Source organism: Lissotriton helveticus, chromosome 5_1 (genome assembly GCF_964261635.1).
Source record: "Lissotriton helveticus chromosome 5_1, aLisHel1.1, whole genome shotgun sequence".
In the NCBI taxonomy this organism is placed as follows: domain Eukaryota; kingdom Metazoa; phylum Chordata; class Amphibia; order Caudata; family Salamandridae; genus Lissotriton; species Lissotriton helveticus.
In genome coordinates this window covers 140,169,532-140,196,669 of record NC_136065.1, presented here as the reverse complement: position 1 = coordinate 140,196,669, position 27,138 = coordinate 140,169,532, and the positions used below count along the sequence as shown (strand labels likewise).

The following is a 27,138-nucleotide window of genomic DNA, read 5'->3' as shown; positions in this document are numbered from 1 at the left end:
AGTTCATTCAGCTGTTGTGAACACTGACAAATCAAACTGATGTCTTTCAGCTCTTGTGCTCTTGAATGAAGAATCATCATGAGGGCTCCCAGCTATAGCGTGTGCAGAATGAAGACATGAATTGAGGTGTTCCGCGTGTTGTGAAGGAAAAATCATAGTGAGTTTCCCAGCTGTTGTGTACTGTTAATGAAGAAACCAATTGAGGTCTTTCAGCTGTTGTGTGTGCAAAATGAAGAAACAATGTGAGGTCTCCAGCTGTTGAGTGTTATGGTTATGTATGAAAAATTATATTGAGATCTCCCAGCTGTTGTGTTGTCAGTGAAGAATGGACTTGAGGTTCCCTGCTGTTATCTACTCTGCATGAAGTAATCAATTGAGGTCTTGCAAGCGTTGTGTGTGCAGAATAAAGAATCAAGATGAGGTCTCCACCTATTGTGTGTTATGAAAATCATATTGAGGTCTACCAGCTATTGTGTGTTGTGAGTTAAGAATCGAATTAAGGACTTCCAGATGTTGTTTTTTAATTAGTAAGTAGATCAGTGGAAGAGTAATCAAGAATTTTGTTTCAGATATGCTGAAAGGAGCTGCATTTTGCTGCCACCTCTGCAAGTCACCATATATTGTTAATCCAGGGCGTAGAGGGAATTGCGTCAAAACATCCAATTCCCAACCCTCTACACGTCGCAGAAGGGACCCGACCACCGGCCAAGTGCTCCTCTTGTGCAATGCTTGTGGTAAGAGCTGACATTGTTGTGCCTTTCCTTTACTATAGCTATGCATTTCTAAATAATTATCTTTCGTGGTGTATACATTTAAATTGGTGATTTTCTGTCCATCCCTTTATCCCACTCTCCTTCCCTCCTTATTTAGTGCTTCTTTCCTTGCTTCCCTCCTTTCTCTCTTCTTCCTGTTTCCCTTACCTCTTCATCTTCCATGCAGCCTACCTTTCCTTCCATCTTGATTCCACTTCCTCTTTATAACTTCCATCCTTGTGTAAATAAAAAGCAGACACATGGGATAGCTCATAGAAATCTAACATGTTTTATGTAAAATTGGCAGCAAGCATGAAAATGAGCTAAAGGCATAGTGCTATATCAACGGACTAGAGCTTCGCCTCCTGGTCAGTTGTTGCATGTTATGCTAAAATCCATACATGTTGGTGCTACATTTATCAATGTAGACTATTGGAGGAAAGAACATGTGTGGGGTAAAACATACAGATTGCCACCAATGAGTGGGTCCTGGGCCCTTCTTGTGGCACAAATGTGAGACGGCCTTTAAAACTAGATTCAGCATTCTCAAGTAAAATTGCTGACTTCACTAATTTGTGCTTCTTGCCAGGTTCAGAACGATGCCATGCTTACAATTTGACTAAAGTATGCCATGTACCACATAGAAGAATAAAATGGAAGTGCATTTAAAATACATGCAAATTTGAAATAATGCTATGTCTCCATTGTGTTTAATTTCAATTGTTAATACAAACAAAATGGCAAATGAAATTCTACCTTCACACCTCCTAATCTTTTTCACTTGAATTCTTTCCTACTTCATCCCTTATGTACTCTTGTGTACTTGAATACTTGTGCCCTCCTTTCTTTACTTTTGTTTGTTAAATCTTTCTCGAGCCATCCTTCTCTACTCTTCCTTCCTTTCATCCTTCATTGCCTTCATCTTTCCAGACTCTTCCTTTCTTAAATCCTTTCAATCTTCATTCCTTACTGTTACGTACTTAAATCCATGTGTACTTTAATAATGTTTTATATTTTCTTACTAAATCCCTCATTACATCATATTTCCTTACAGTTCCTTCCAGTCTACCTTGTCTTTCGTTTCATTCTTTTTTACTTCCATCATTGCTGCCATTATTCTTTATTTTTGTTAATGAGAACCTTACTTCCTTTCCACCGTCTAATTTTTTCTTCCTTATTTCAGTCTTTTGCACTTAAATCGTCCTTATGCCATACTTCTGTACTCTTCCTTACTTCCTTACTTCTATTCTTCATTACTTCCATCTTTCCTAATTCTTTCTCATTTCCACCTTTCTCTGCTTCCATTTTCACGTTCTAGTTGGTACTTTAATACTCCCTTATTTCCATCTTCCCGTACCCCATTTTTACTAAAATCCTCCCATACAGAATTACTGTAGCAAAACTATTGCTAATTGGTGTGGATAATTATTCCTGCTGTAATTCTACCAGTAGCAGATTTGCTACCTCTGGTAGAAATGGCATTTTTTACGCTACCCCCGCCTCAAAATCATACAACATATTTTACAGCACACCGCCTCTAAGTCAGGCAGGCATTTACATAACAGTCCTGACTCTGGCATAAAAGTTGATTGGTGTTCGTTTGACATCAACCAGTTATCGATAAAATTTCTACTTTGGTACTCCATAGTCAAATCTCAGGTCCCAGGAACCTTTTACAAACATATTTTATTCTCCTTAGCTGTATTGGCACCCCTATTGGAATCCCTCAGAAACCAATTGCCCTTTCACAACAGTGTAGACCTGGTTCGGCCACTGAACAAGGGTCAAAGTCTTGCAGTGAATGAGCCAGGTGCTCCGACCAAGAACAGAAAATAAGCAGAGGTGTAAGGCCTACATTTTGTTGTTTTCAGATCTTGCTCTTCTCCTAGACCATAAGCCACAAATAGCATGTTACTGTGGGACCAAAGGGTGAGACAAGGCATCTCCCTGTGATAGAGGTCATATCATTCCTACCACCACATGGTGTTTTGGTGTCTCAACATCAGGCGGGCAACTAGAGCCAAATTTCGGGGGGGGGGGGCTGAAAAATATTTGGGGGGGGGCTAATTCTGCCAACCATAGACAGAGTGGCTGTAAGAAGGGGTGAACACACAACAAAAGCCTTATTTACAAGTAAATGGTCTTTTAAAGACCTGTTAAGTACTCAGGTGCGGCTGCAATTAGATGCTCGCCAGCCCGCGAAGCTGTCTCCGCCCGGGCTGACACACACGACAGTGGGGGCTGAAGCCCCGTGAGCCCAATGGGTGTTGCGCGCCTGCTCAACATCATGGGCTTCGATAATCCTCGATCATGCGCTATATCAGTCCCAACTTACCTCTTTAGCTCTAATAAGGGAACTGGAAGTACAATACAAAGTGGTCACAGTGGTAACCAACTTAACGCAACACGCAGTTTGATAGTTCAAAACATTATATTTTCATTTCACATGAATGAGAGTTTATTTGCACAGTCTCCATTTGATAATGAAAGACAGCAAAGTTGTCAAAACATTTTAAAATGGTGCTCGGAATGGGGGATACAGTGCTCGGAAGGAATTATGTGCTAGTGAGGGTAATGGGAAAGGAAAGGCAATGTGCAACAAACAGTAGCTGCAACAGACAATGCTGACACCTACTCAGCCTAGTAATGGCAATTTAATCACAACAAACATAAAAAAAATAGACTCAGGTAGATAATCTCTGATGTCTGCGTTTGAAAAAAAGAAGAAGCTGTCGACGTTTCGACCCCTGATTGTGGTAAAGGTAATTAAATCCTTATTCTGGGGTCTTCATCAGAACTCAAGATAGTGAGGGGGTTGAGAGAGAAAGAGCTCCGAAGGATACCAGCGTGAACAATCAGGCTGCAAAATGAAAGAAGGTGGGCTCTAGGGCTCTTGGAAATGAATCTATGGAAATGATGGGCTCCTATATCACACCATAAACCGATATGTGGGTAAAGACTTCACACCAGATACAACTTGAATAATAACCACCACTTGGAAATCCAAGTTGGGTTCAATATAAACCAAGTAGGTCGCAATTTGCTTATATTTGTGTTGGATCGAATGAATCTGACCCATCTGCCTGACTCTCAGCAAGTGAACTGGAAGAGCAGATAGTTCGAATGTTTGGCTCAGTGATAACGAATATATGACTTCAGTGGTGCCTGTGGAAATTTGATTCAAAATTGTCATTTTTAAAAGCCTATGTGGCACCTTAGTTGAAGTGCGTTTCCTGGAGGATTGTACGTGACTAAGTTAGCATAATATAGTCTATGCCACGAATCAAAGGAAGAAATACAGAAGCCTCCGGGTCAACAAAATCAAGTAGGCAGACTCTCTCTTTGCCTTAAGAACAATATCACATAACTCATGCCCTACAATACTCTACAGGCTCCTGGTGGATCAGAGGATCAAATTCAAGTGCTTGTGCACATCTATTAGGTCTACAGTAGCATTAGTTCTGAATACCTACTAAAGCTCTTACACCCTTAGCCATAATTGCGGATAGGAGAAGATTAACCTGATATTTCAATACACTTTCAATTTAAATAAAAATTGGAGGTAAAATGTGGATCTCAGAATTCACAGCACTGAAATAGCCTTAGCCCACAACTAAGAAACAAATCCAGACTTCAAAAGATAAGAAGAGTGGCATACCACAAAAGGGTGGACTCCTTTTGGAAGTGGAGAGGGCCTCCCTGAAAGGTAGAGGCATCTTGTTGGAGTACAGGGTCTTCATCAGTGGCAGGTGACACGGATCAAGAGTGGCAGGCGGAGGGCAAATGGGAAGCTGGTGTAACAATAAAGGAAAGAAAAAACGTATCTACTCGCTGGTTCCTCGCCACGTTTCTGCTCCGAAGTCCCTCGCTCCGTTCCGGAGCAGGAAGCACACCCAGGCTCCCCATAGCCAATCACAACGCTGCAATGCAAAGTGCGTATTAATGTTTGGCTGGCTCGAGATGGCCGGCTAAACATTCATGCACACTTACAAAGTGTGCTCACCACTCCCCCTGCTCCTGTCGTCAGAGCAGCCCCACCCCGCCCTGCAAAGCTGCAGCAGTAGGAACAAAGAAAATGATAATAATGCCTACAGCAACAGCAGTTTGGTTCTTTTAGGACTCCATTCTCCCTCCATCTGTGTGTCTCTCCAAGCTTCCTCTCCAGACCACGCAACAGCACTCGGCTACATCGTTCACTCGCAGCATTCCTGACACCAGTTCGGATATAGAGGGAATTCAAACTCACAAGATACTACTCACCTCTTCATTACAGAGAGTGTATGGGCATTCTTTGAATGTCACTTTTTAAGCTGTTCCTATTGGTTGACCACAGTTGACACATTACATCAGTCTTCCTTTATGGTTTAATTCTTTTTATTGGACAATGTAGAAGGCAAATTCCCATTCAACGACCACGCAGGGCCCACTTCAGAAATCAACAAATAACACGTATGATCACACCCCCACCCCGATCAGTCTTCCTTTAAAGAACCTTGATCGATGTACATCTGTCTTTGGGACGTGTGTTTTTTCTCCTGTAGGTCTCTCATTTGGCAAGACCGTGAAAGCAAAGGTCACCGTCCAGGATGCAATGCCTGATGAGCGGAAGGAGCACGAAGCGCAGCTGCAGAGCTTTGCATTAGCCATGGTTCAGCTGCTTGGGGATCAGGATGCTGCCAACCTTTGCTGCCCATCATATCACAAGAAGCCCTGCCTGTGCCTACAGACCTATCTCAAATCTCCAGGTGGGCAACACAATACATACTAGGAGATAAAATTGCTTATATTGTTTAAAAGAAAAAACGAGTCTGCTATGTTAAGTTGCAAGTACAAGAAGCATTGACAAAGACAATTTGTTTTCAAATATATTCCATAGTCATTACAACTTTAAAAGTAACAAAAAGTAAGAAGCATTGTAAAAACCAACAAGTCTCACTATTGGGACGGGTTGGCTTTTCTAATGATTTTTAGGGATGCTGTACAGCTGTAATATACCTGCCGGCCTTATTTTTGTAGTCCTGGGCGACACACTTGCATGGGCCTTCAAAATGATGAAGGCACTTTTTTCCATTTTATTTAGCAATCTAAGTTGGATCAGTAAATTAAAAAGTAGATAAACTTTTTTCATTTTTTTTTAGGCTCCGGTGTGGGGGAATAGCACGGAGGGCTCAGGTGAGGGGAAGCAAAATGGAGGGCACTGGTGGGCAAGAAAGCAATATGGGGGCGAGAAAAAGCACTGTGGAGGTCAGGACCGGAAGCAACACAGAGGGCCTGAATGGGCAAGGAAACCATAATGGTGGGTGAAACAACACAGGGGGCATTAGAGAATAAGCAACACAGAGAGTGTGGGTGCGGTAAGCAGTGCGGGGGCAAAGCAGCACAGGTGCGAGAGGAACATGGAGTATGGTGGGGTAGAAAAGCACACGGACTACATAGAGGGACGTGAAACAATTGGTGGAAGCACAGAGGCGAGAAAGCTACATGGGTGAGAAGGAAATTAGTGTGTGCTCAAGAAAGAGCGGGCGGAGAAGAAGTGCACAGTGCAATACGGAGCTTGGCAGAGGGAGGAAGAGCAGTACTTGAAGGAGACAGCCGGAAAAGACATGGACTCTTGTCCAGTGCTAAATCAGTAAGGAAAAAGAAGTGCTTCAAAAGTGAGCAGTGGAAGGACACAAGTAATGCGTCCATGCTCCAGTGGCGGGAGAACCAAAAGAAGAGGAATTAAAGCCCACACAAGCTGATGATTAAAAAGCGAGCACATGAGTGTGACAATAAAGCCAACCAATGGTAAGCAGTCCACGGGTTTTACAAACACTATAAGCAGACAATAGATGTTTTCTCCAACAGAAAGCTTGTGCTGTCTGGTAGACGAGACCTAAAAATGGCACCATCTAAAGGCGGTGTAGATATATTTGCAAAAGAAACAAGCTTAAATGACCCATCACAAAAATAAATGTTACAAATACATGAAATGAAAGTAGAAATTAAAGCAAAGAACAGCCCATCAGTCCTGGAACTGAAGTGAACTTTTTAGATGGATGTGCATAAGCGAATGCTGTCACTCACAGTGAAGAGAGCCAAAGGCTGAAGTGTGGTGAGTCATTACCCTATGCTCAGTGGCGGGCCGAAGCAAAATCTGAATAAAACTTTGACAGGCCAATGTATGAAGAGGGCTGTTTGAAAGTGCCCTTATGTAAGGAGATAATGTAGACATGAGATAGGCAACACACTTAAACCTGTCTCTACACCCGAGCTAAAAATTAACCAACTACATACTCTGGTTCTCACATAATCCTATTTGCATAACAAAATGTATTTCAATTGGTTTACAATTTATATCAGAAAATGTTACTTCCATTGTGTATGGTGCAAGGTAAGATCGATTGATCACCTACACACCAGATTAGATTTGTTTTTATTCAATGATGAGCCAGGGCGAAAAACGTAAACACTTAGACCCTCATTACGAGATTGCCATAAAAGGGTGGGGTGCTTACCACATGTGGAAAATACCTCCTATTCTGATTTTTTTGTTAAAGAAAATGTAGCATAACTCTCCCGAATCAGCATGGTTTGCCTTTTTTCCAGGCCTTTTCCCCCAAAACATTTGCAGGTTTGACCTGCCGGAATTTATCAGGGGAAAACTATGAGAGTGGGATAAATATCACATAACTCCTCATTCAAATTCCTGTTTTTGCACGGTGTTCGGCATTTAACCCTCAACTCATAATGAGAGCAAAAATATTTAAGTTTTACAATATCTGACCAAATCCAACTTAAGATCATAAAGTTGTGGGGCAGGTTGCCTGCTCAGATCCCCACCTGGAGGCTGTACACTGAATTACTTCATGATGCCTCATTTGTAACCACCATTAGTGAAACGGTCACACATTAATTAAATGGGAATGTGGGGTCTGCTACAGACAGGACATTAGAATGGGATGCATTTAAAGTGGTAATGCGGGGACTCTGAGTCAAGACCACATACAATGGAGTGGATCATCTCGTTCCTCGCCGGAAGAACACAAAGAGTCCGCCTCCCCCCGTTTCGCTCCGAGGCCACCGAAGTCATCTGCGGCATCCCGCAAGGATCTTCACTCAGCCCCACCCTCCTCAACATCTACATGAAACCTCTCGCAGCCATCGCACGCCAGCACAACCTCAACATCATCTCTTACGCCGACGACACCCAGCTGATCCTCTCCCTCACCAGAGACCCCGACACCGCCAGAACCTGCCTACACGAAGGGATGAAAGACGTCGCCGAGTGGATGAAGGACAGCCGCCTGAAACTGAACTCGGACAAGACGGAAGTCCTCATCCTGGGATCTTCGCCCTCCGCCTGGGACGACTCCTGGTGGCCCCCAGCCCTGGGCACCGCACCCAAGCCAACCGACCACGCACGCAACCTGGGCTTCATCCTGGACCCCTCCCTCTCGATGACCAGACAAGTCAACGCCGTCTCCTCATCGTGCTTCAACACCCTGCGTATGCTTCGCAAGATCTTCCGCTGGATCCCGACCGAGACCAGGAAGACTGTCACCCAGGCACTCGTCACCAGCCGACTGGACTACGGAAACGCCCTCTACGCCGGAACCACAGCCAAGCTACAGAAAAGACTCCAGCGCATCCAGAACGCCTCCACCCGACTCATCCTGGATGTCCCCCGACGCAGCCACATCTCCAGCCACCTGAGGAACCTGCACTGGCTCCCCGCCGACAAGAGGATCACGTTCCGGCTCCTCACCCACGCACACAAGTCTCTCCACGACCTGGGCCCCAAGTACCTCAACGACCGCCTGACCTTCTACACGCCCACCCGCCAGCTACGGTCCTCCAGCCTTGCCCTCGCAGCCGTACCACGCATCCGAAGAGCCACCGCCGGAGGAAGATCCTTCTCTTACCTGGCTGCCAAGACTTGGAACTCCCTCCCCATCCACCTTCGGCTGACCCAGGATCATCTCGCCTTCAGGAAACAACTCAAGACCTGACTGTTCGAGCAGTAGCATACCCCTCCCCCCAAGCGCCTTGAGACCCTCCCGGGTGAGTAGTGCGCTATACAAATGGCATGATTGATTGATTGAGTGTTAAGTTCACGCTGACAAAAGACATAACTGAATCTAAGCAATGTATTTTGGAGGCAGAAACCCTATCTGTAAATGATTTAGAAGCACTACAATGTCACATAGAATTGAGAAAGAAACATACTGACCTAGTAGACAGACTGGAGAAAATGTTGTTTCAGGTCTGAAACTGGGCCACATTTTGCCTATTCCCTGTTAGACACATGACAGAGGTAGAACATTGGGCAGTTCCAACCTCCAGATTGGAAAGGAAGTTTGATAGTTTCACGAACCTGGGAGTGAACATTTATTACAAAGATAAAGATCTTATAAAAGGTAATCTGGGTAAAGTATTTGCCGTGACATGGCAGTCCATCATGTTTTGGATCACATCCCCTCTTTCACCAATGGGAAGGATTGCCATAGCCAAAATGCTATCTTGCCCAGATTGCTGAACTTCTTTGTAGCACTACCTATAAAGTTAACTAAGGGGTTCTTGCAAAGGTTTCACAGTGCACTGTGCAGTCTAATAAGGGGAACAGGCAGGAAAAGGGTCTCACTCCATAAAACACAAAAAACACCTTGTGCCTCGAGCAATGAATTATACTGTGCAGTAGCTCAGTTGCAATGGCCCAATATAGAGAGGAACATTGTCTTACAGGGTCTACAGGGACTCAACCCATGGACTGGTCGATGAGCGCAGCAGTTGTTACAACCAAACTGAATAAACTAGCAGAGGTGACCAAATATTGTTGGCATAAATATTTGCAGTTAAGGAGGCAGCTTCCCACGTATTCCTCAGATATGCCAGTAGGGGTGCACCATCATATAAAAGCATATGTGCCACACATGATAGGAGAATATGGGCAAAAGCTGACTTAACAACGATGGAGGATATGTTTGAAAATTTCACTCAATGCATGTGCAAGAGCCATGTATGGTATACAACAGTGTCAGTTCTGGACATACAGTGTATTTGCCAGGCTAGTAAGGCATCTCTGTAGCCAATGTCAGAATGAACCACGGAAATCCGAGGTACTGCATCTTCTACTAAAACATGGGTGTGGGGGAAAACTGTTACTTTACTATATAATGTACTGTTATTGCAATTTTTCACGTAATTGTCTGCACCCAGAACTAGGTGGGAAGATGTACTGGACAGGCAATGTTGGATAGACAATGGGTGCAGTCATTGGAATATACAGAGAGTGCATCCATAACACCTAGACTGACATATATGCAGTTTAATTATCTTTACTAATCTTATCTTGCCCCAGAAAGCATGAGCTTAATGTTTAGGGGTGCCTCATGGAAATGCCCTAGATGTATGCAAGCAGAGGTGGACGTTTACCATATGGTATGGTTGTGTCCAATAATACAGTTTTGGGCACAGATTGTGGCTGAAATATAAGACTTGCTTAGGAAGGTAATGTGCCCTGAACCCATGAAATGCCTTTTGGATATAATGCCTAGAACAAAGAAAAATAAGTATGCACCCAAATTCATAGACGTAATTTTTATTCTGGCCAAAAGACGTACTGATATGGCCAGAAATCTTCTAGAGCTCTGGTTATACACACCTGGCATGGAGATCTGAGGAAATGGGCTAATGCGGAAGTGTACATCCAAAAAGTGGGTTACTGTTCCTATAGGGACACAATTATTGTCCACACAGAAAAGGAAAGGAAGAGAACAGAGGAGTCTAGGTTCTGATCTCACAGAAAGAGACAATCACAGATTTTGTCTCTTGTTGCCCTCACACATCCCAAAGGATGTCATGCTTTATACTTGGGCATTGCTCCTCGTCGGGCCAGCGCTGCAATGCCCTAAGGGTCCTCCGGAGAGTCACTTTGGCAGAGATCTTTTAATTACGCCGTATGATGAGTGAGGGTGGGAGATTTTTCAGTGAAAAAAGGGTTCGTAAAAAAGGGTGAGTGAGTGAATGACAAACTGGCTATGGGATACCGTAAAGTTTTTTTTATTATGTTGGTTCTCCTGACAGGCTAAAAAAAAAACCTGTAGGTTATGTGTTACTGACTGGGTAATGATGTACCCCAGTAACTATCAGGTCGACATGTTTCTTGCCCTCCAGTGGTCAAAAAAGATCCTTGGCGCTTCATCAGGACCAAAACGGGTAATTTTAAGATGTGAAAATCAAATAAACAAATAAAGAACCCCTATTTTAAAAGAAGAGTGGTCCCCCTTGTGAAATCTACAGGGTGGCCTCACCTTGTTATAACTGCTCTTGTTGCGACCTAGAAAAATCAGGGGAAGATAAAAAGCACACAGACAATACATAGACAGACATGAAAACATAGTTATTGTATAGTTCTCAATGGTGAGATGGTGGATGGCATCTAATCCCAATCATTTACTCTCTTGCTAGGCAGGAGAGAGGTGCTGTGAGTGCCCAAATAGGGTGTCAAATAAGAGCGCCAAATACATTCACTCTGTGCACACACTCACTGTTGTGAGTCAGCGCTGGGTCTCCAAACGGAGTTCACACTCATTAGATAAGTTGGTGATAAGTATAATCATAATGACAGGTTGCCATTACGGGGTAATGCACATAACCTAAACCGCTACATTCCATGCATTCATACCTATTTGTAAAGTTCCGATCGCTCCATAGGCTATCGTATGTCCGCCCGCACCGAAACGGGCTATGGATGGTAGAAGGGAACAGAAAAAAGAACAAATGGAATTGAAGGGGCTGTGTAGGGGGCCCTACTTTAGTGGCTGTTCGGACAGACTTGCAGGTATTTGGAAGGGACTGATGCGTGTTCCTTTGTAGTTTATTGTGTTTCGCATGGTGCGTGGATGGGAAGACCGTATATGGTGTAAGTCGCTTAGCATGAGCGACCTGAGGCGGAAGACACTCAATCAACTATTTTAGTCTCTAGAATGCTGGTTTGTAGTCCCAGTGTCCATAGTTTAGTGGATCAGAGTTCTATCCATGGGATGTCGTCATTTAGTCCCTTTTTATGAGTTTGAAGGCAATGGACCCATCGCAGTTCACGTCTTAGTAAGACTCTGGTGCTCCAGGTTGGATCGGCTTCTATGATAGTCCACTTGATGTCATCAATGCCCAATGATGAAGCAGCATGACATCCTATGGGATGTGCAAGAGCAACAAGATACAAAATCTGTGATTGTCTCTTTCTGTGAGATCAGAACCTAGTTCTCTTCTCTTCCTTTTCTGTGTGGACATTAATTGTGTCCCTATAGGAACAGTAACCCACTTTTTGGATTTAGACTACTACTTGGAGCACGGGTACTGAACCTTAACTACCTCCTAGTCACCCCCCCCCCTCCTTTAATTAACAGACTAATGTGGAAGTGGACATGTTAACTAAGCTGTACAAATTGAGTACGATATAGGACCGATAGATATAGCATTGTAGTCCAAGCCTGATACGAGACCTCATTAAACAGGGCATGTGGCTCTTGCTGGATGTCTGTTGGCCGTGCAAGCTCCCAGGAAGGATATCCCCTCGTGCACCAATGTAACCCCAACGGGCCTGATAGTTGGTGAGGAATATGTAACTGAGATCAGTTATCTGGATGCCCACTTACATTAAAGTGATATGCATTACTTAAAAATTGAACACTGTAAGCTTGTGGCTTGGGCAATCCAAATGGACATTGTTTAGAATGGTGTCACAGAGTAAACAAACAGATTGTTCTATAATAATGCTTTTAACATGACCTTGATGTCCAGATGTTTAATTTGTGTGCCATTGGTAATTTTTCTTTATTCTGGACTATTTACTATTATTACTTTCATCCACCCAGGACCCTTGGCCAATTAAAACAGCTCTATGTGGTTTGTGAGGACTCTTGGATATTCTCAGTGGTGCAATAACGACTCAGTCAAAATCCCCTTGTCCAATGAGGACATCACATTGGGGGTTTTGGTTCTCAACAAATGTGAACATAGGAATAATGTGACCTTGAGTTGGCAGAAAGGTCATTAGTTTACACATCATGTCTTTTGTTTGCTGAGAATAAGTCTAATGAGGTTGATGCTTTGATTGATAATGCCACTGAATCTCTACCTGTGTTTTAGGGTTCACTGATGAGGAGTGTTCAGGCCGAGCGGTAGTACTCCTGCGTCTTTTCAAGGAGGCCAGACGACTGAAAGCGCAGAAGTTCAGCTGTGAAGCTGCAGATCAGCCACCTGAGTGTGCCAAAAGGCAAGGGTTTTGGCTTACTTTATCTTCTGATGTAAGTCCTAATCTATACATTTTAGGAGCTAAAGCTCTCCTTTAACCCCATCTCCCAGGGCCGGCTCACATACTAACTCTAGCTGTAGTCTTTTTAGGTCTGGAATTAGACAATACCTTTTGATTCTTCTAAAATATACTTGCTTATCCTGCCATCTGCCAGCATTTTACATTCATTGATCTGCTGTTTTGCCATTCATAGTTTGCTTTTGCCCACCACAATTTATACAGTGCATAGGTCCATTTGAGCCATAGGCTCTTTGTACTCTGGGTGACCTCATTCTGCTTGTGCACAGAATGCATATTCGCCAAACATTAACCCCTTAAGTGCCTAGGACTGCTTTATTTATATATATATAATACTATATTATATATTATAGTACATAATATAACATTTAATATATTATACATTATACCCTGTGAGGGCATGGCAGCTCTCCAGGTACCAGTCCCTTGCTGCCACTTGCAGAGTGCTGCATCCTACATTTTTAAATGGGTTTCAGAACATGATACAATGGCTGCATGTGTGTGCCTGTGCTTCTATAAAACTTACTTGCAAAAATATTTCAAGACAGTGGCTGCTTTCGCATTTGCATGCATTCTATTTGTTTGTAACAAAGATTTACAAAAACATTTTAAAAAAAGTTTAAAAACACAAACATGGCCAAAGATGTTTGCACACCATACAGTCATGAGTGCAGGGTTACTTCAAGATAATCAGGCTCAAAACTGGGTTTGGAAGGACAGCGAGCACAGTCAGCCTACCCCTAAGCTGCTGTTACACAATTAGGCCGCTTTACTCTGTGCGTTTAAGTTACACAACTCTCGCCGTGCACAAAACGGTTGAAAAGGACAACATCACCAAACTTAGGTACCAGGGGAGAAACGGGGAAGGCAATGAGACAGAGTCAACTTCAGGGTTGGATTGGGATCAAACATAGGCCCGGGCACCCTAAAAAACGTGGCCCACATTTGCGGTCTGTGCCTTTTCACAAAAAACTGCTTCAGTGTTTTCAGTATTATGAAAAGAAGGAGGGGGTATATTATTAAAAGAAGGATGGGGGTGTCTCTAAAAAAGGCACGTTTTCTTATCTTCATGGAAATTTTAAAAAAATTCAGGACTCTGTGTGCTTGGATTAGTTCACGATGGTGAACCATACCTGAATATAAGTGAGGCCACTTCTGCTCAGCCCCCCTGCCCAATTTGCATACATTAATGTGCCGGCCCAGCGAGAGACTGGGAATGAGATCTACACCCTGTTGGTAAAAGGGAGGTAATAGAGGCCCATCTGCCTCCGGAAAGGCCTCTCAAGCCCCTACTGGGCCACAAGTGGGATCTGAACAGCACAGACACAGCCCAAATCGGCCACCAAGCTGGGCAAAAAAGCGTCCCACAGCTGCAACTCAGATACCGGCCCATTGCCCGCGTGTCTGCCTTACCAATCCTACCCTGGTATACTCTAACATGTTTCATCTGTTTCATGGGACGGCACCACTCTGGATGTCATGATAAGATGAGATGCGCTGGAAGACAGAACGTATTAAGAACCAGCCAAACAGCAAGAACAAATGAGAAGTAAAACAAAGCTTACCGGTTTCCGCAGTGGATTTTGCTATGACAAGTCGGGAGCCACGCTGAATTACGGGCCCTTTTCCTGTACACTTCTGAACACACACACACAGAACTCTACAAGATATAGGGAAAGAGACCGCACAACTAACAATACTAGGTGGGTAAGAGATATGCATCCATTCTTATATAAACATATCAGGAGAATAAATATATCCATCTATAGAAATGTGAAATTAAAAGTGTGTTAGATATCAGGAATAACACATACATGTCTAACCTACAAATGTACTTATCCTAGACTCGCATTAATTTAAGTGCTGAAAGAGAAATGGCAGTCCGTGCATAGCTAAAGTGCAGTGGACCAAAAAGGCAGACGTTGCCATACCAAGCCCAACTAACGGACTGCTATCATAGTGGCCTGCATCCACTAGGATCAAATTTAATTTTCCCGTAAATCCATAGGTGCTCTTTCACTTACGCTTTAAATAATAGCGCTCATGGAATAACTCCTAAGACAGCATGTTATTGCACCAGCCCAACTATGTAGGTGTGGTATTCTATGACATGTTGTTAGAACTCATGATGTCAGGAATGATGCGAATAGAATCTCTGTGTGGAGTTCGGGGATTGTATGCTGAGCTGCTGTTGGAAGAAGACGTCCTTCTTCCTGTGGATGTTAAGCTGTTCTGCCATTTAATAAATACACAAGCTGGAACCTACTGCAAACGTGTGTTGATTTACCACACAATTACTGGCGACGATCGGGATCAGCAATTCTTTGGAAAAAGAAAGTAGTATCACAGCGGAACAGCGTTCACACGTAGCTTCTACCTTATATGAAGCTAAGGACATTCTTACCGAATTGGGTAACGTACTGCCACTCATAACCGAAAAAAAATATATATTTTTCTTGTTTTCTTTGCCTACGCGGTGGAGTTAAGATCGTTTTACGGCTTACCTGTTGCCGTTGAGTCTTTCAAATAGCCTGAGCATTCCAGCGCGCTCCAGGACTCGAGGAGCTCATCTTTACCTGACACTCGCTCCTTCTTGCCGCTGCAACCTAGCGCAAAGCATTGTGGGCACTAACCTTCAACCCGGTGACGCGCTGACGTCACAGGCGTGCCACCATTTTGAAATTCTTCGAAATTCATCGAAGTAAACAAAGAACTCACCGGCCATCACTAATTCATGCCTACTTAACTAATTATTTATTTTCGAGTGTGCAGTTCCTTTACAGCGATTAAAAGGTAAATTTTTTGTTTTCCTCATACTTGTAAAATTCAATTTATTAATTTCTAATTCAACAAAAGAAATGTCGAACATTGCTGCCCCCCCTCATTTCCTACAAACAGCAGGTGATCCCAGCATCGAATGGGACTTGTGGTTTCCCATGTTCCTGGCCTATGTAGATGTCCTGGAAAAGGAAGGCTGCTCTGCTAAACGCAAATTAGCACTTTTGCGACATTGTTTGGGAGGGGCTGGAATTAAAGAATTTGACAATCTTCCTCCAATTGAAGATGCTGGTGACATTGATGTTTTTGAAAAAGCAACCAGACAAATGAAAATTCGATTTGGCAAGAAAATAAACACTGTCATGGAAAGGTTTAAGTTTTACTCTCGCATTCAAAAACAAGATGAGTCCATAGAAGACTATGTTTCGGCACTACGCTCTTTAGCCTGTCATTGCTCTTTCGAAACAATATCCTACGAACAGGTTCTTAGAGACCAAATAATGATGCGAACAAAGAGCAAGAAAATTCAGGAGAGACTTTGGCTTGGAACAGAAACCACCCTTAATGCTGTCATTAATATAGCCAAGGGTATAGAACAGTCAGAGTTGTTTGTATCAGAAATTAGGGGCTCTAATATCAAACCCTCAGTTCCTGAACCAGAAGTGTCTTTAGTCAAAAACCAATCTAACCCTAACTTTTCTTCTAGGAATGTTTTGAAAAAAGACAGCGAAAAGAAACCTAATGAAATCAAAACCTTCTCAGATAACCGATTTAGCCAAAAGAAAATAATTTCATGCTATCGTTGTGGCAGTTCCAACCATGTTGGCAATTATAAAGGTTGCCCTGCCTGGGACAGAGTTTGTGTGAAATGTAAACGTAAAGGTCACTTTGGAAATGTTTGTCGTTCTACACAAAGGGTGAATTATGTTTCACAAGAGGAGGAGGAAGTTCTCAATAGTTTCAATTGCATCCTTTCTGTGGATGAGGTTGAATTGGACGAATTTCCCTCTTATCCTATTCTAGTTGATGGCATCTCCATTGAACTAATGATGGACTCGTGTTCACGATATTCCATCATAGGGTTAGATTTGTTTAAAAGTTTCTGGAACAATAGGGAACTTTGTGTTCCAGACATTCATCCTGGTGGTTACTCAGGCAAGAAGATAGAATTGGAAGGATATTTCTGGGCCAAACTTCAAGTAAAAGATCGTGTTACCAATGGGAAGGTGTATGTAGCCACTAAAGGGGTAACTATTTTAGGTTGGCCACACCAGCGAGAATTAGGCATCAAACTAGATCCTAATGCCAATCCCCCTGTATGTTTCATAGAGCCTGAGGTAAACTTACTATCCAATATGAAAGATTCTTGTTTCATTAGCAATATAAAAGATAAATTTCCAAATGTTTTTAAAGATGCTCTTGGCAAGTATGCAGATTTCAAACATAAGATTATACTCAATGAGAATGCAGTGCCAGTTAGACACAGGGTAAGGAATGTCCCCTTAGCTTACAGAGATAAACTCAAAGGTATTTTGGATGATCTTGTTTTAAAGCATATCATTGAACCTATTGAGTCTTCCCCTTGGGTTTCCCCCGTGGTTTTGTCTCTCAAGAGCTCTGGAGATCTCCGTCTCTGTGTGGACCTTCGAAGTCTAAACCAGGAAATATGGGTTGACAAACATCCACTACCGAATATCCATGAGTTGATTTCATCTTTGTCTGGTGCCACTATGTTCTCAACGATAGACTTGGCAAGTGCATATCACCAAGTGGAGCTCCATGAAGACTCTAGGAAATTAACAGCATTTGTGACTCCAGAGGGCATGTTTCAATACTTGAGGATGCCCTTTGGACTAGCCAGTGCTGCTTCCGTCTTTCAAAGGCTCATGCGTGATGTATTAAAGGACTGCAGTGGTGCAGTGGCTTTTCAAGATGATATCTTGATTTTTGGAAAAAATTGTGAAGGGCATGATTTGAACCTGTACTCTGTTCTTAATTGTATTCAAGAGAAAGGCTTAACCTTAAAGTTTTCAAAATGTAAATTTAGGCAGTCTAAAGTCGAATACTTGGGCCATGAGATTTCAGAGAGTGGTATCAAGCCCAAACTTAGCCATGTTAAAAGTATTTTGTCTGCTCCTATCCCTACTTCAAAGGAACAGTTACTGTCCTTTCTGGGTCTTACAGAATTTTATGGGAAATTTGTTCAAAATTACTCCATGTTAGTACACCCTTTACGCTCTTTACTAAAAAAACAAGCAACATTTGTATGGGGAAAAGACCAGCAAGAATCTTTTGATACTCTTAAAAAGAGAATTGTTTGTGCTCCTTTTCTCAAACCTTTTTCAGTTAATAAGGAATGTATACTTTGTGTGGATGCCAGTAATGTAGGCCTAGGCGCAGTTTTAATGCAAAAAGATAATTCAGGTGAATATGTTGTCTCCTATGCTTCAAGGTCACTTCGTGGTTCTGAAGTCAATTATTCCACGATAGAGAGGGAGTTACTCGCATGTACCTGGGCCACCCAACATTTCCGTCAGTTCATTTGGGGTACCAAATTTTCACTAAGGACCGACCACAAGCCTCTAGTCACTATGCTATCAGCAGGAGGTGGTAGAACCCTTACTGCTCGTTTAGCGAGGCTTGCCGCAAAGTTGCAGGAGTATCGGTGTGTTGTCACTTATGTTCCGGGTCGCCATAATGTTCATGCGGATTGCATGTCTCGTTTTCCCATTAAGGATGGTCCAGTTGCGGATCTTGCTGATGAATGTGACGTAGCTTTCACCATGTGTGATATTAACATCATTGTTAATGACGATCGGTCTAAATTGATTTCTCAAGCTGCTTGGACTAAAGCTTGGGAACAAGATGACGTTCTTAAAGATGTAAGGCTGTTTTTAAAAGATGGTTGGCCTGAAGAGAGGAGACTTAGTGGCGAACTAGCTTCTTTCTTTAAGGTCAAGGATGCGTTGATGGATGATGGTGCTATGATTTTTAGGGATGATAAGATCATTCCTCCCTTGGGCATACGAGATATGATTTGTGATCTGGCTCATGAAGGTCATTTAGGGATGTCTTCCACCAAGAGAAGGATTAGAGAATTCTATTGGTGGCCTAGTATGGACAACATGATTGATAAATGGGTAAGGAATTGTTCTCCTTGTTTTTTGAGTGATAAGTCCGTGAAACCCATTTCTGTGAGTCCCACTCCTGTTGAGTTTGTTCAAGGTCCGTGGCGCAAACTTGGCGTGGACATTGTTGGTCCTTTTAGTTATCAGTCGGGCAAAGAGATGTTTGCCATTGTTCTGGTCGACTACTTCTCCAAGTGGCCAGAATTGAAAATTGTGGAGAAGGTTAGTTCTGAGGTTATTGTTGATTTTCTTAATGAAGTTTTTTCAAGAGAAGGTCTACCTGAAGAACTTGTCACTGATAATGGTCCACAATTTGTCAGTGACATTTTTTCATCATTTCTCTCCAGTTGTGGTATCAAACATAAAAGAGTTTCCAACTATTTTCCTCAAGCCAACGGACAGGTTGAACGTTTTAATAGAGTAATAAAAGAGTCTTGTCAGTTGGCATTGCGTAGTGGTTTGAAGTGGAGAAAAGCCCTCCAAGCAACTTTATTGACCTATCGTTTCTCCCCCAATACTGTTACTGGTTTATCACCTTTTGAAATGTTGCGCTGTAGGAAACCTGGTTCGAAGCTTATGCCATGGTGGTTACGCTCAGATAAGGGTGATTATCTGGAATTAGACTTGGAAGCCGTCAGAGAAAAAGTCAATAAATACCAGGCTAAGGTGTCTCGTGTCCCAGCACGTAATGTGTGTTCACCCAAATTGTGTGTTGGTGATTTTGTGAGAGTGAAATTTGGTGGACTAGTCCGCAAAGGTTCCCCCAGATGGTCCGGTCCCCTCAGAATTATTGAACTCTTCAGTAAGGCTATTAGAGTGGAGGATGGAAAGATCTGGAATCTTAGACGTGTATCTGTGTGTAGGTCTGATGACTTGAAGCAATTATCTGAACATAAGTCCACTGTTTCCAATTCCTTCTCTTCACATCCTAATGTTTCTTTTTCTAATAGTTCACATTTAGTGGATAACAATTCTGAGCTTTGTGGTACTCATGAAGCTTTTGATCACCTGTCAGTGAATAAGGAAGTTAACCTTGACAGCACTACCAATGATGATGTTTTTAATGGTTCTACTTTTCGTGAGGATGCAACTAAGAATGTTCCCGTGGAGGTTGTTCGAGATATAGATCATCCTGATAGTGCACTTCCAATCAGTGATCAAAGGCCATCTGTTTCACGTTGTGGTTCACGTGTCAGATGTCCTCCTATGAAATTCAAAGATTTTGTTCGGTTCTGATTTTGTGTTTCTGTTTTTTTTTGTGTTCTGTTTGTTGTTTTTTTGTAAAGTTATTTTTTTTTCTAAAAGGGGGGAGGTGTGTGGTATTCTATGACATGTTGTTAGAACTCATGATGTCAGGAATGATGCGAATAGAATCTCTGTGTGGAGTTCGGGGATTGTATGCTGAGCTGCTGTTGGAAGAAGACATCCTTCTTCCTGTGGATGTTAAGCTGTTCTGCCATTTAATAAATACACAAGCTGGAACCTACTACAAACGTGTGTTGATTTACCACAGTAGGGAAGCCTGTTCTTCAATTTTTAAGCGATTAGTCTTCTAGCCACCAAAGTTCTGACAAATATTAAATTGATCCTAGATTAATTGCACACTTTCTTGTGACTGTTCCTGAAATCTAATCTCAGCAAAGTCAATTCTAAGTGAGGGTGGGATACTGGAGCCTATATCAAGGAACACCTGCAACCAGAACTGTTCTAAACTGGGATAAAAGAACAACATATACTCCCAGTCCCTGTTCTTAATTCGATATCTAGGACACCTATCATCAGACTGCGGGAACACTTTGAATTCTTAACATAGTTCATTAAATATAGCATATGCAGATACGCATAGAAAAGCGGACTCTATTTTAGGATTTAATAGATTACTGCTTTATGGATTAATTGACAAATAAACTTCTACTCTTCCAAAGAGATTTTTAAAGCAGCTTTTCCCTCCATGTGTCCTGGATATCTTCCAGCCTACTAAATGTATAGTGATCACCCATTTATACATGTTACATATAACTCCACCAGTGCTAGCATTTGAGCAAACTATCAAGAAATACTGCTTCGGCCTAGTCATTAGTCATCATCTCTCTTAAGATATCAAATTGTAAATACTTAAAAAAAAAGTGGCTCTCTGAGGCTAGTCGATCTCTGGCGAGAAAGGCTTACGTTTATTTCCCTTCATAAGATGTCTTCAGCACACGTTATCCTTCACCACCCAAAGGTGTCTAAAATCCATTGAGATAAGACCAGGAAGTGGGGATTATTCCAAGCGGTATATATACATGTCAGCATTGAATCTTCCCACATTTCTGGAATGTGGGCCAGATTTGCTATAAAGATTATATAGCCTTAATTTTTTTTAATTAGGGTGCTGAAGGGTGAATAAATTAAAAACAATATCCTGGCTCTTTATCTCCCACCTTTAATATTAACCAACAATTATTAAAAGAAGCTGCTAGGCTAGTATCCAAAAGGCCACTGCAAATACATAGCAGCTGTTGCATCATAATAATTTTCAAAATCTGAGTGTGCTCACCACTTTATTCCAAAGGACGAAAAAAGTCTACATACTAACCTGAGATGTTTGCCCACTTAAATTTCATAATCGTAGGGTTTAGATGGGTCTAGTTACATTTTTTGATTGAGAGACAGGAACAGTGAATTGATAGGTATTACAACAGAATTATCAGTATTGAATGCAATATTAACATTTCATAGCATAACAATAAAAAGCTAAACATGTTTTAAAATTCTAGTTTATAGTTCGGGCCGTGTTCTTGGGTGATTTATAAAAATGCTCTCCAAAGAAATAATGAATGAAAAATTATAACATTTTAATGTCTTTTGAAAAGTATACAGCATTTTTGGCCTGTTTATGGTCTTGTGGTATTAATAATACATTCAATAGGGTTTCAGTCTTTAGAGATTTGAAACAATTAACTGCAATAATACCATTTTAATATAAAGACTACAAACTGATAAGAAAAAGGGGGCTAAATAGAAAAATGTTTTTTTCATAATGTTTGATTATTTATTAAGCTTGCAGAATTCAAATGTCTTTTAACAGTAAGCTTTAGAAAATGAAAGTGTAACAATGTTTCAGACCCAGCACCAGAGTAGTTAATACAGACACAGAGAACAGTTGCTCCTTTTTCCAATAGATGTGTTTTATTTTAGAATAATATTAGAAATATAAATTTTATTTCACATATATAAGGTATATATATGAGATATATGTGTAGTATGGTCCTATCTTGCCATCAAATCTGTCTGCCATAATAAACCATGCGAGCAAATACATGAGTGTTTCTAAATGTCAACATAACCCAGCAATGGAGAAACACCTTGCACACAGTCCCTGTTTTTACATATGTATACTTGCTCCCCAGAACACAGATTCTAGCCATATAAATAACAGATCACCAATGCCACTTCTAGCCATGCAGAGCTAGTATGGACCCTGATTTTCAGTAATAATGTTCAGCTGTCATGAACAGAAATGTTCATCACACAATATGGAGCAGTTATGTTTATAGATTTTCCAAGCTGATCCTACATAGTTTAGGTATCAACTGACAACTTATGGGCTTTCCGTTGTAATTTTTTTATGTCTTCAGTCTCATGGGGTTCTGCTTGGAATTCTTTCTTGTTTTGGGGGGATTCCTTTTGTGTATGGATCTCATCAGTCCTGCTTTCACCATTCCTACTTCTGTTGATTTTTTAAATTGACTTTACCTTGGTGTTAACCCTGAGTAGGTACGTTAACGCTTCTACATAAATATAACAGAAGAGTAGTAGCATTCTGAGTACTTTTCAAAGAGGCGGTCACCGTAGCCAGAGGTACTTGTATAATAGATCATTCACACTTTTCTTTGCCAATTGTTCACTCATGTTATCCTTCAGCCCTTCCGAGGATGGTACGATTAAGATGGAGATTCTGGTTTCTGACTATCCTGCTGAGATTCTGAGCAAGTTGGCCAAGTAATGTCAACCTGCCTCTTGTTAAGTGGATTTGGATTGCATATCCAGATGTTGCTCAACATTGATTACTACCAACTTGGGACACATGGGAACTAGTGTCCTCGAGGGGGAACGGCTTTGAATACCTCTGTTAAAACTTTGCTCTCTCGACAATGACACAAGCTACAGTGTAATTTGCTCTCTGTTGGTGCGAAGCTTGGAAAGCTATATACACTTTTACAAATACATTGGGCTTCATTCGAATGGGAGTCCAGGCCCCTGGTCTCAGCTAGTTTACAATGACGATTGTTAACACAAATCAGATTTCACATTAAGGCATTGAGACATTGTAATTTGTTTTTCTGATGGAACAGGGTTTGCTATTTTTTCCTTTGCAACATTTTAAAGGTTTGGCGAGTGTTGTGCATGGCATCTTAAATTGCTCATCTTATTGAAAAATACATTGACATACATTTTCTGTTCATATGGCTCCATTTACCAAAGATCCTTTGGCCTTTGAATCTGTTAACAGCTTTATAAAAAAATCCCTCCTCTTGATTTTGACAACTCTCAAGCACCTTCTTATTGATCTACTTGTTGTCTTGAACCAAAAAGACTCCTTTACTTGCACAGCTTTAAAATTGATCATACTCTGTTGTTTATCTCCACAGAAAGGGTTGTGGGTTAGGAAGTGGGCCCAGGCGATCCAAGGCTTATGAGGAATTTGTGCTGAAGAACCGTAAAGAGTTGCGCCAAGGACCAAAATTATGTGAGAAAGCTGTGCAGAGGATCCTGGGATATTCCAATAACTTCCTCCACAAAAAGCCAAAGACCAATCCTCAGGTACATAGAATGCTGGACGATGGAAGTGCTGTCTGACCTTGGTGTGTAAGGGTGCAAGATGACAACACTAGTCTTATTACTGTCATCACTGTACTAGGGCTTCATAAATGTAAACATGAAGTGTGTATTGAACCAATGCCTATGGCCGACCTACGGTTGCATTACACAGGCTGTGCTTACCTTGATTGGCATTTGATCTGTCTGCATTCTCATCAGAGGATTTCATGGCTGTCAGACTCTCAGGATCCTGGCTGCAGTTTCACTTTCTCCTTATATCTGACAAACCAAGCGTTGCCATTGCTAAAAAAAAAACATATGGATGCCTTTAGTTCCTTGAGTTACCCCACTTCAAAGGTTTACTCAATCGACAATCCATTTGCAAATGCACTGTGTCACAATGCCATTGTGTATATTTTTGGGTTCTCATCCCAAGTCCCTTCCGTCACAAACCTGGGGCAGGGTAACACCTCAGTGAGCTTGGACTTAAAGAATTCTGTTAGTTCACCATACCCTGTGTCAGGTCTTTGATCAGTGCAGATGTTGATCTACATTCAGATTATACCAGATATATTGTTATAAAAGCTGTGGAAAAACCCTGCAGTATAATTGAAACAGCCATATGCCCAAACACTTGCCTTTCCCATAGTTTCTCAGCCTGCTCTGTGTGCTCAATACTCTGATGAAGGTTACTGGCAATGCAAATACAACAAAAGCACTGAAACTCACAAGTTATAGCTATTTCAAGTAACTTGTGCCCTAATGTAACTATAACTCCCACCCTTGCCATGCACTGCTCATACCCTCACATATTGCATCATTCATGACCTGTTAAATGACTGCATTGATAACATCCCTAATCACATCTGAAATACCTTATAATTGATAACAGTGTGAATGGTGAGGGCATGAGTTATAGTTAGTTTATGGCAGGAGTTATAGTTACTTGAGATAACTATAACTGTTGGATTTGATTGGTTTTGTTAGTTTGAAACATATGTTTTAACTGACATTTTTACCTAACTATTATGTTCCTTTAGCCTTTGTTTTTTCAGTGTCTGTGTATGTCTATACATGTGTATATACATACACACACCCACACATATTTATATAGATTAACTGAAAAAGGTCAAAGTCATGTTAAAGTTCAGTGCTGAAATTAGATAAAAGCTATTGTTGAAAAACTAAAACAAAAATTAAATTCACAAGTTATAGTTTATGGAGTAAACTATACCTTGTACCTCCACCATGCACTGTTTATGACTTAACATATTACATCACTCATGACATGTTAAAGTTTATCATTGATGACATCACTGGTGTGATCCCAGATCAGGATAGAGATATAGGGAAGGTGATTTAAAAGCATAATAATGTAAAACCATGCTTGTGAAAGTATCACCAGTCCGATATACCATCCAACATTAACCCCATTATTCTTACAATCTCCAAAATCCACCATCAGCAAAACATAATATGCCAAGGTGAAAGCATGTACCCTTTACCAACAATAATGAATACATTTTGTCTTCTGCAGAAACGTGAGAGAGTTGAGCGGACCAAGGGTAGAGGTGCCATGGGTCTCCTGAAGCCCATTGCAGAATTGAGTACATTGAAGTGCTGCATGGATCACTGCTCAGTGGTAAGAGCTCAGCTCACTTTGTCAACTCTATATACTAAGTGTAGCTATCACTGTAAAACTGATATTCCCTTTTGCCACGGTATATGTTATAGTATTGTAAAAAAAAATGTAACAGTGATACCTCACTTGCAGACTTCATGCCTGTGATATTCCTCCCTAAATTTTGAGTCCACTGTTTTATGTTACCAGACTTGGGACCTTCCAACTTTTTGGATTCCCTTATTTTGAATGATAAAAAGTCAGACATTTAAGTATGTAGGTAGGGTATTAGGATGGCAGTCGCCACTGTGTGGTTAAACGTTAGGTCACAGTTTCGATAGGAAGAACGTTTTTTGTTTTGCTAATAACGTTGGCTTCATTTGTTGAATGGTTAGGAAATGGAATTTAAAAAAACAGAATTTTACAGAAAAACAAAGGTTACCGGGCCGTTATAGGTTAGCTCACATTTTCCTCGTCCAAAACCAGTGAAATTCAGCAGTTATAGTTAGCTAAGCTAACTATAACTTACTCAGATATTACATCACTCATGACATGGTTAGTAACATGTGTTTAAAGTGAGTATGCAGTTCCTATGTGATGGTGGGTTTGGGGTGAAGGGGAAAGACAGGTCTTTCAACGTGCTGGGCTCTTTATCGGGGATCTTTTGAGTATGACGCCGTTTGGTTCATGTGGGTATGGGGCTGGGTAGTGTACAGTGGGATAAGATAAAATGGGTCTAGGGCAGTCCTTTGCAGTAAATTTTAATGAAAGAGATAGCTCTAGCCTAGGTAAAAACAAGTGTGTGCCCCTGTGGGGATTTATGATGTTCCTAAGTGGCAATCTAAGTATGTGAGGTCGACATGTTTCGTGCCTGTGTTAGCCCCTAACTGGTCGATTGGCACTTCTTCAGGACCGTGAATAAGTGAAGTAAATGGGTGCACTACCACCTGGTATTTGAAAATTGGAAATGAATTACCAGGGTTGGTTGGAACCCTAGTTAACGTTCACTGGGGTAAAAAGTAGACCCCTAGAAGAACCGTCATGCGCCGACGGGGGTGGCCGGAGCAAACGTTACTCCGGAAGTAAGCTCTCATAAGCAACTTGCCGATATCCTACCCAAGCTCCAGGGCCCCGTCAATGGCCAGTAACATCCCTGATTACATCATCCAGTAAGTGGCTGTATGAGTGGGTGAGTGAGTGAGTGGCTGTTTGAATGGATGTTTGGTTCTGTGAGTTTGTGTGCGAGTGTCTGTGTATATATACTCACACACAAACTCACGGAACCAAACATCCATTCAAACAGCCACTCACTCTATATATATATATATTCACTGAAAAAACCATAGGTTATAGACCATATATAGTTAGGAATTAGCATTTACAAAACCTTGAAAATTCACTGAAAAAACCATAGGTTATAGACCATATATAGTTAGGAATTAGCATTTAAAAAACCTTATTTTACTCACACAAAACCATTGAAATTCCATATATAGTTAGTTGCACTAACTATATATCGCGCACCCGCAATCCACTGCTGATGATGTCACATATTACATCATTCATGACATGGTCAGTGACATCACTGATGACATCACTGATGACATCTCAAATGACATCACTGATGACATCACTGATGACATCACTGATGACAACATCCAGTGACTGTATGTTTCTGTAAAGTTAAAATATGTCTTACATATTGAAGAATGAGTGGATGTATAAGTGTCTGGATGAAGG

The 27,138-nt window shown here is 41.6% G+C and overlaps 1 protein-coding gene across 3 annotated transcripts in view; it reads left to right on the top strand.

Annotated features, from left to right (window-relative positions):
• The window catches only part of LOC144753023 (uncharacterized), a 102,886-nt gene that overhangs the window by 41,266 nt on the left and 34,482 nt on the right, over positions 1 to 27,138 (top strand). For 2 of the 3 annotated variants that reach the window (XM_078640826.1, XM_078640828.1), the window contains exons 4-8: positions 570 to 734; positions 5,294 to 5,497; positions 12,885 to 13,011; positions 23,609 to 23,780; positions 25,315 to 25,419. In XM_078640826.1, the coding sequence (XP_078496952.1) occupies positions 570 to 734; positions 5,294 to 5,497; positions 12,885 to 13,011; positions 23,609 to 23,780; positions 25,315 to 25,419 (773 nt within the window). Of the gene's footprint in view, positions 1 to 50; positions 158 to 569; positions 735 to 5,293; positions 5,498 to 12,884; positions 13,012 to 23,608; positions 23,781 to 25,314; positions 25,420 to 27,138 lie in introns of all 3 variants that reach the window. The other variant, XM_078640827.1, reaches the window with a different exon arrangement.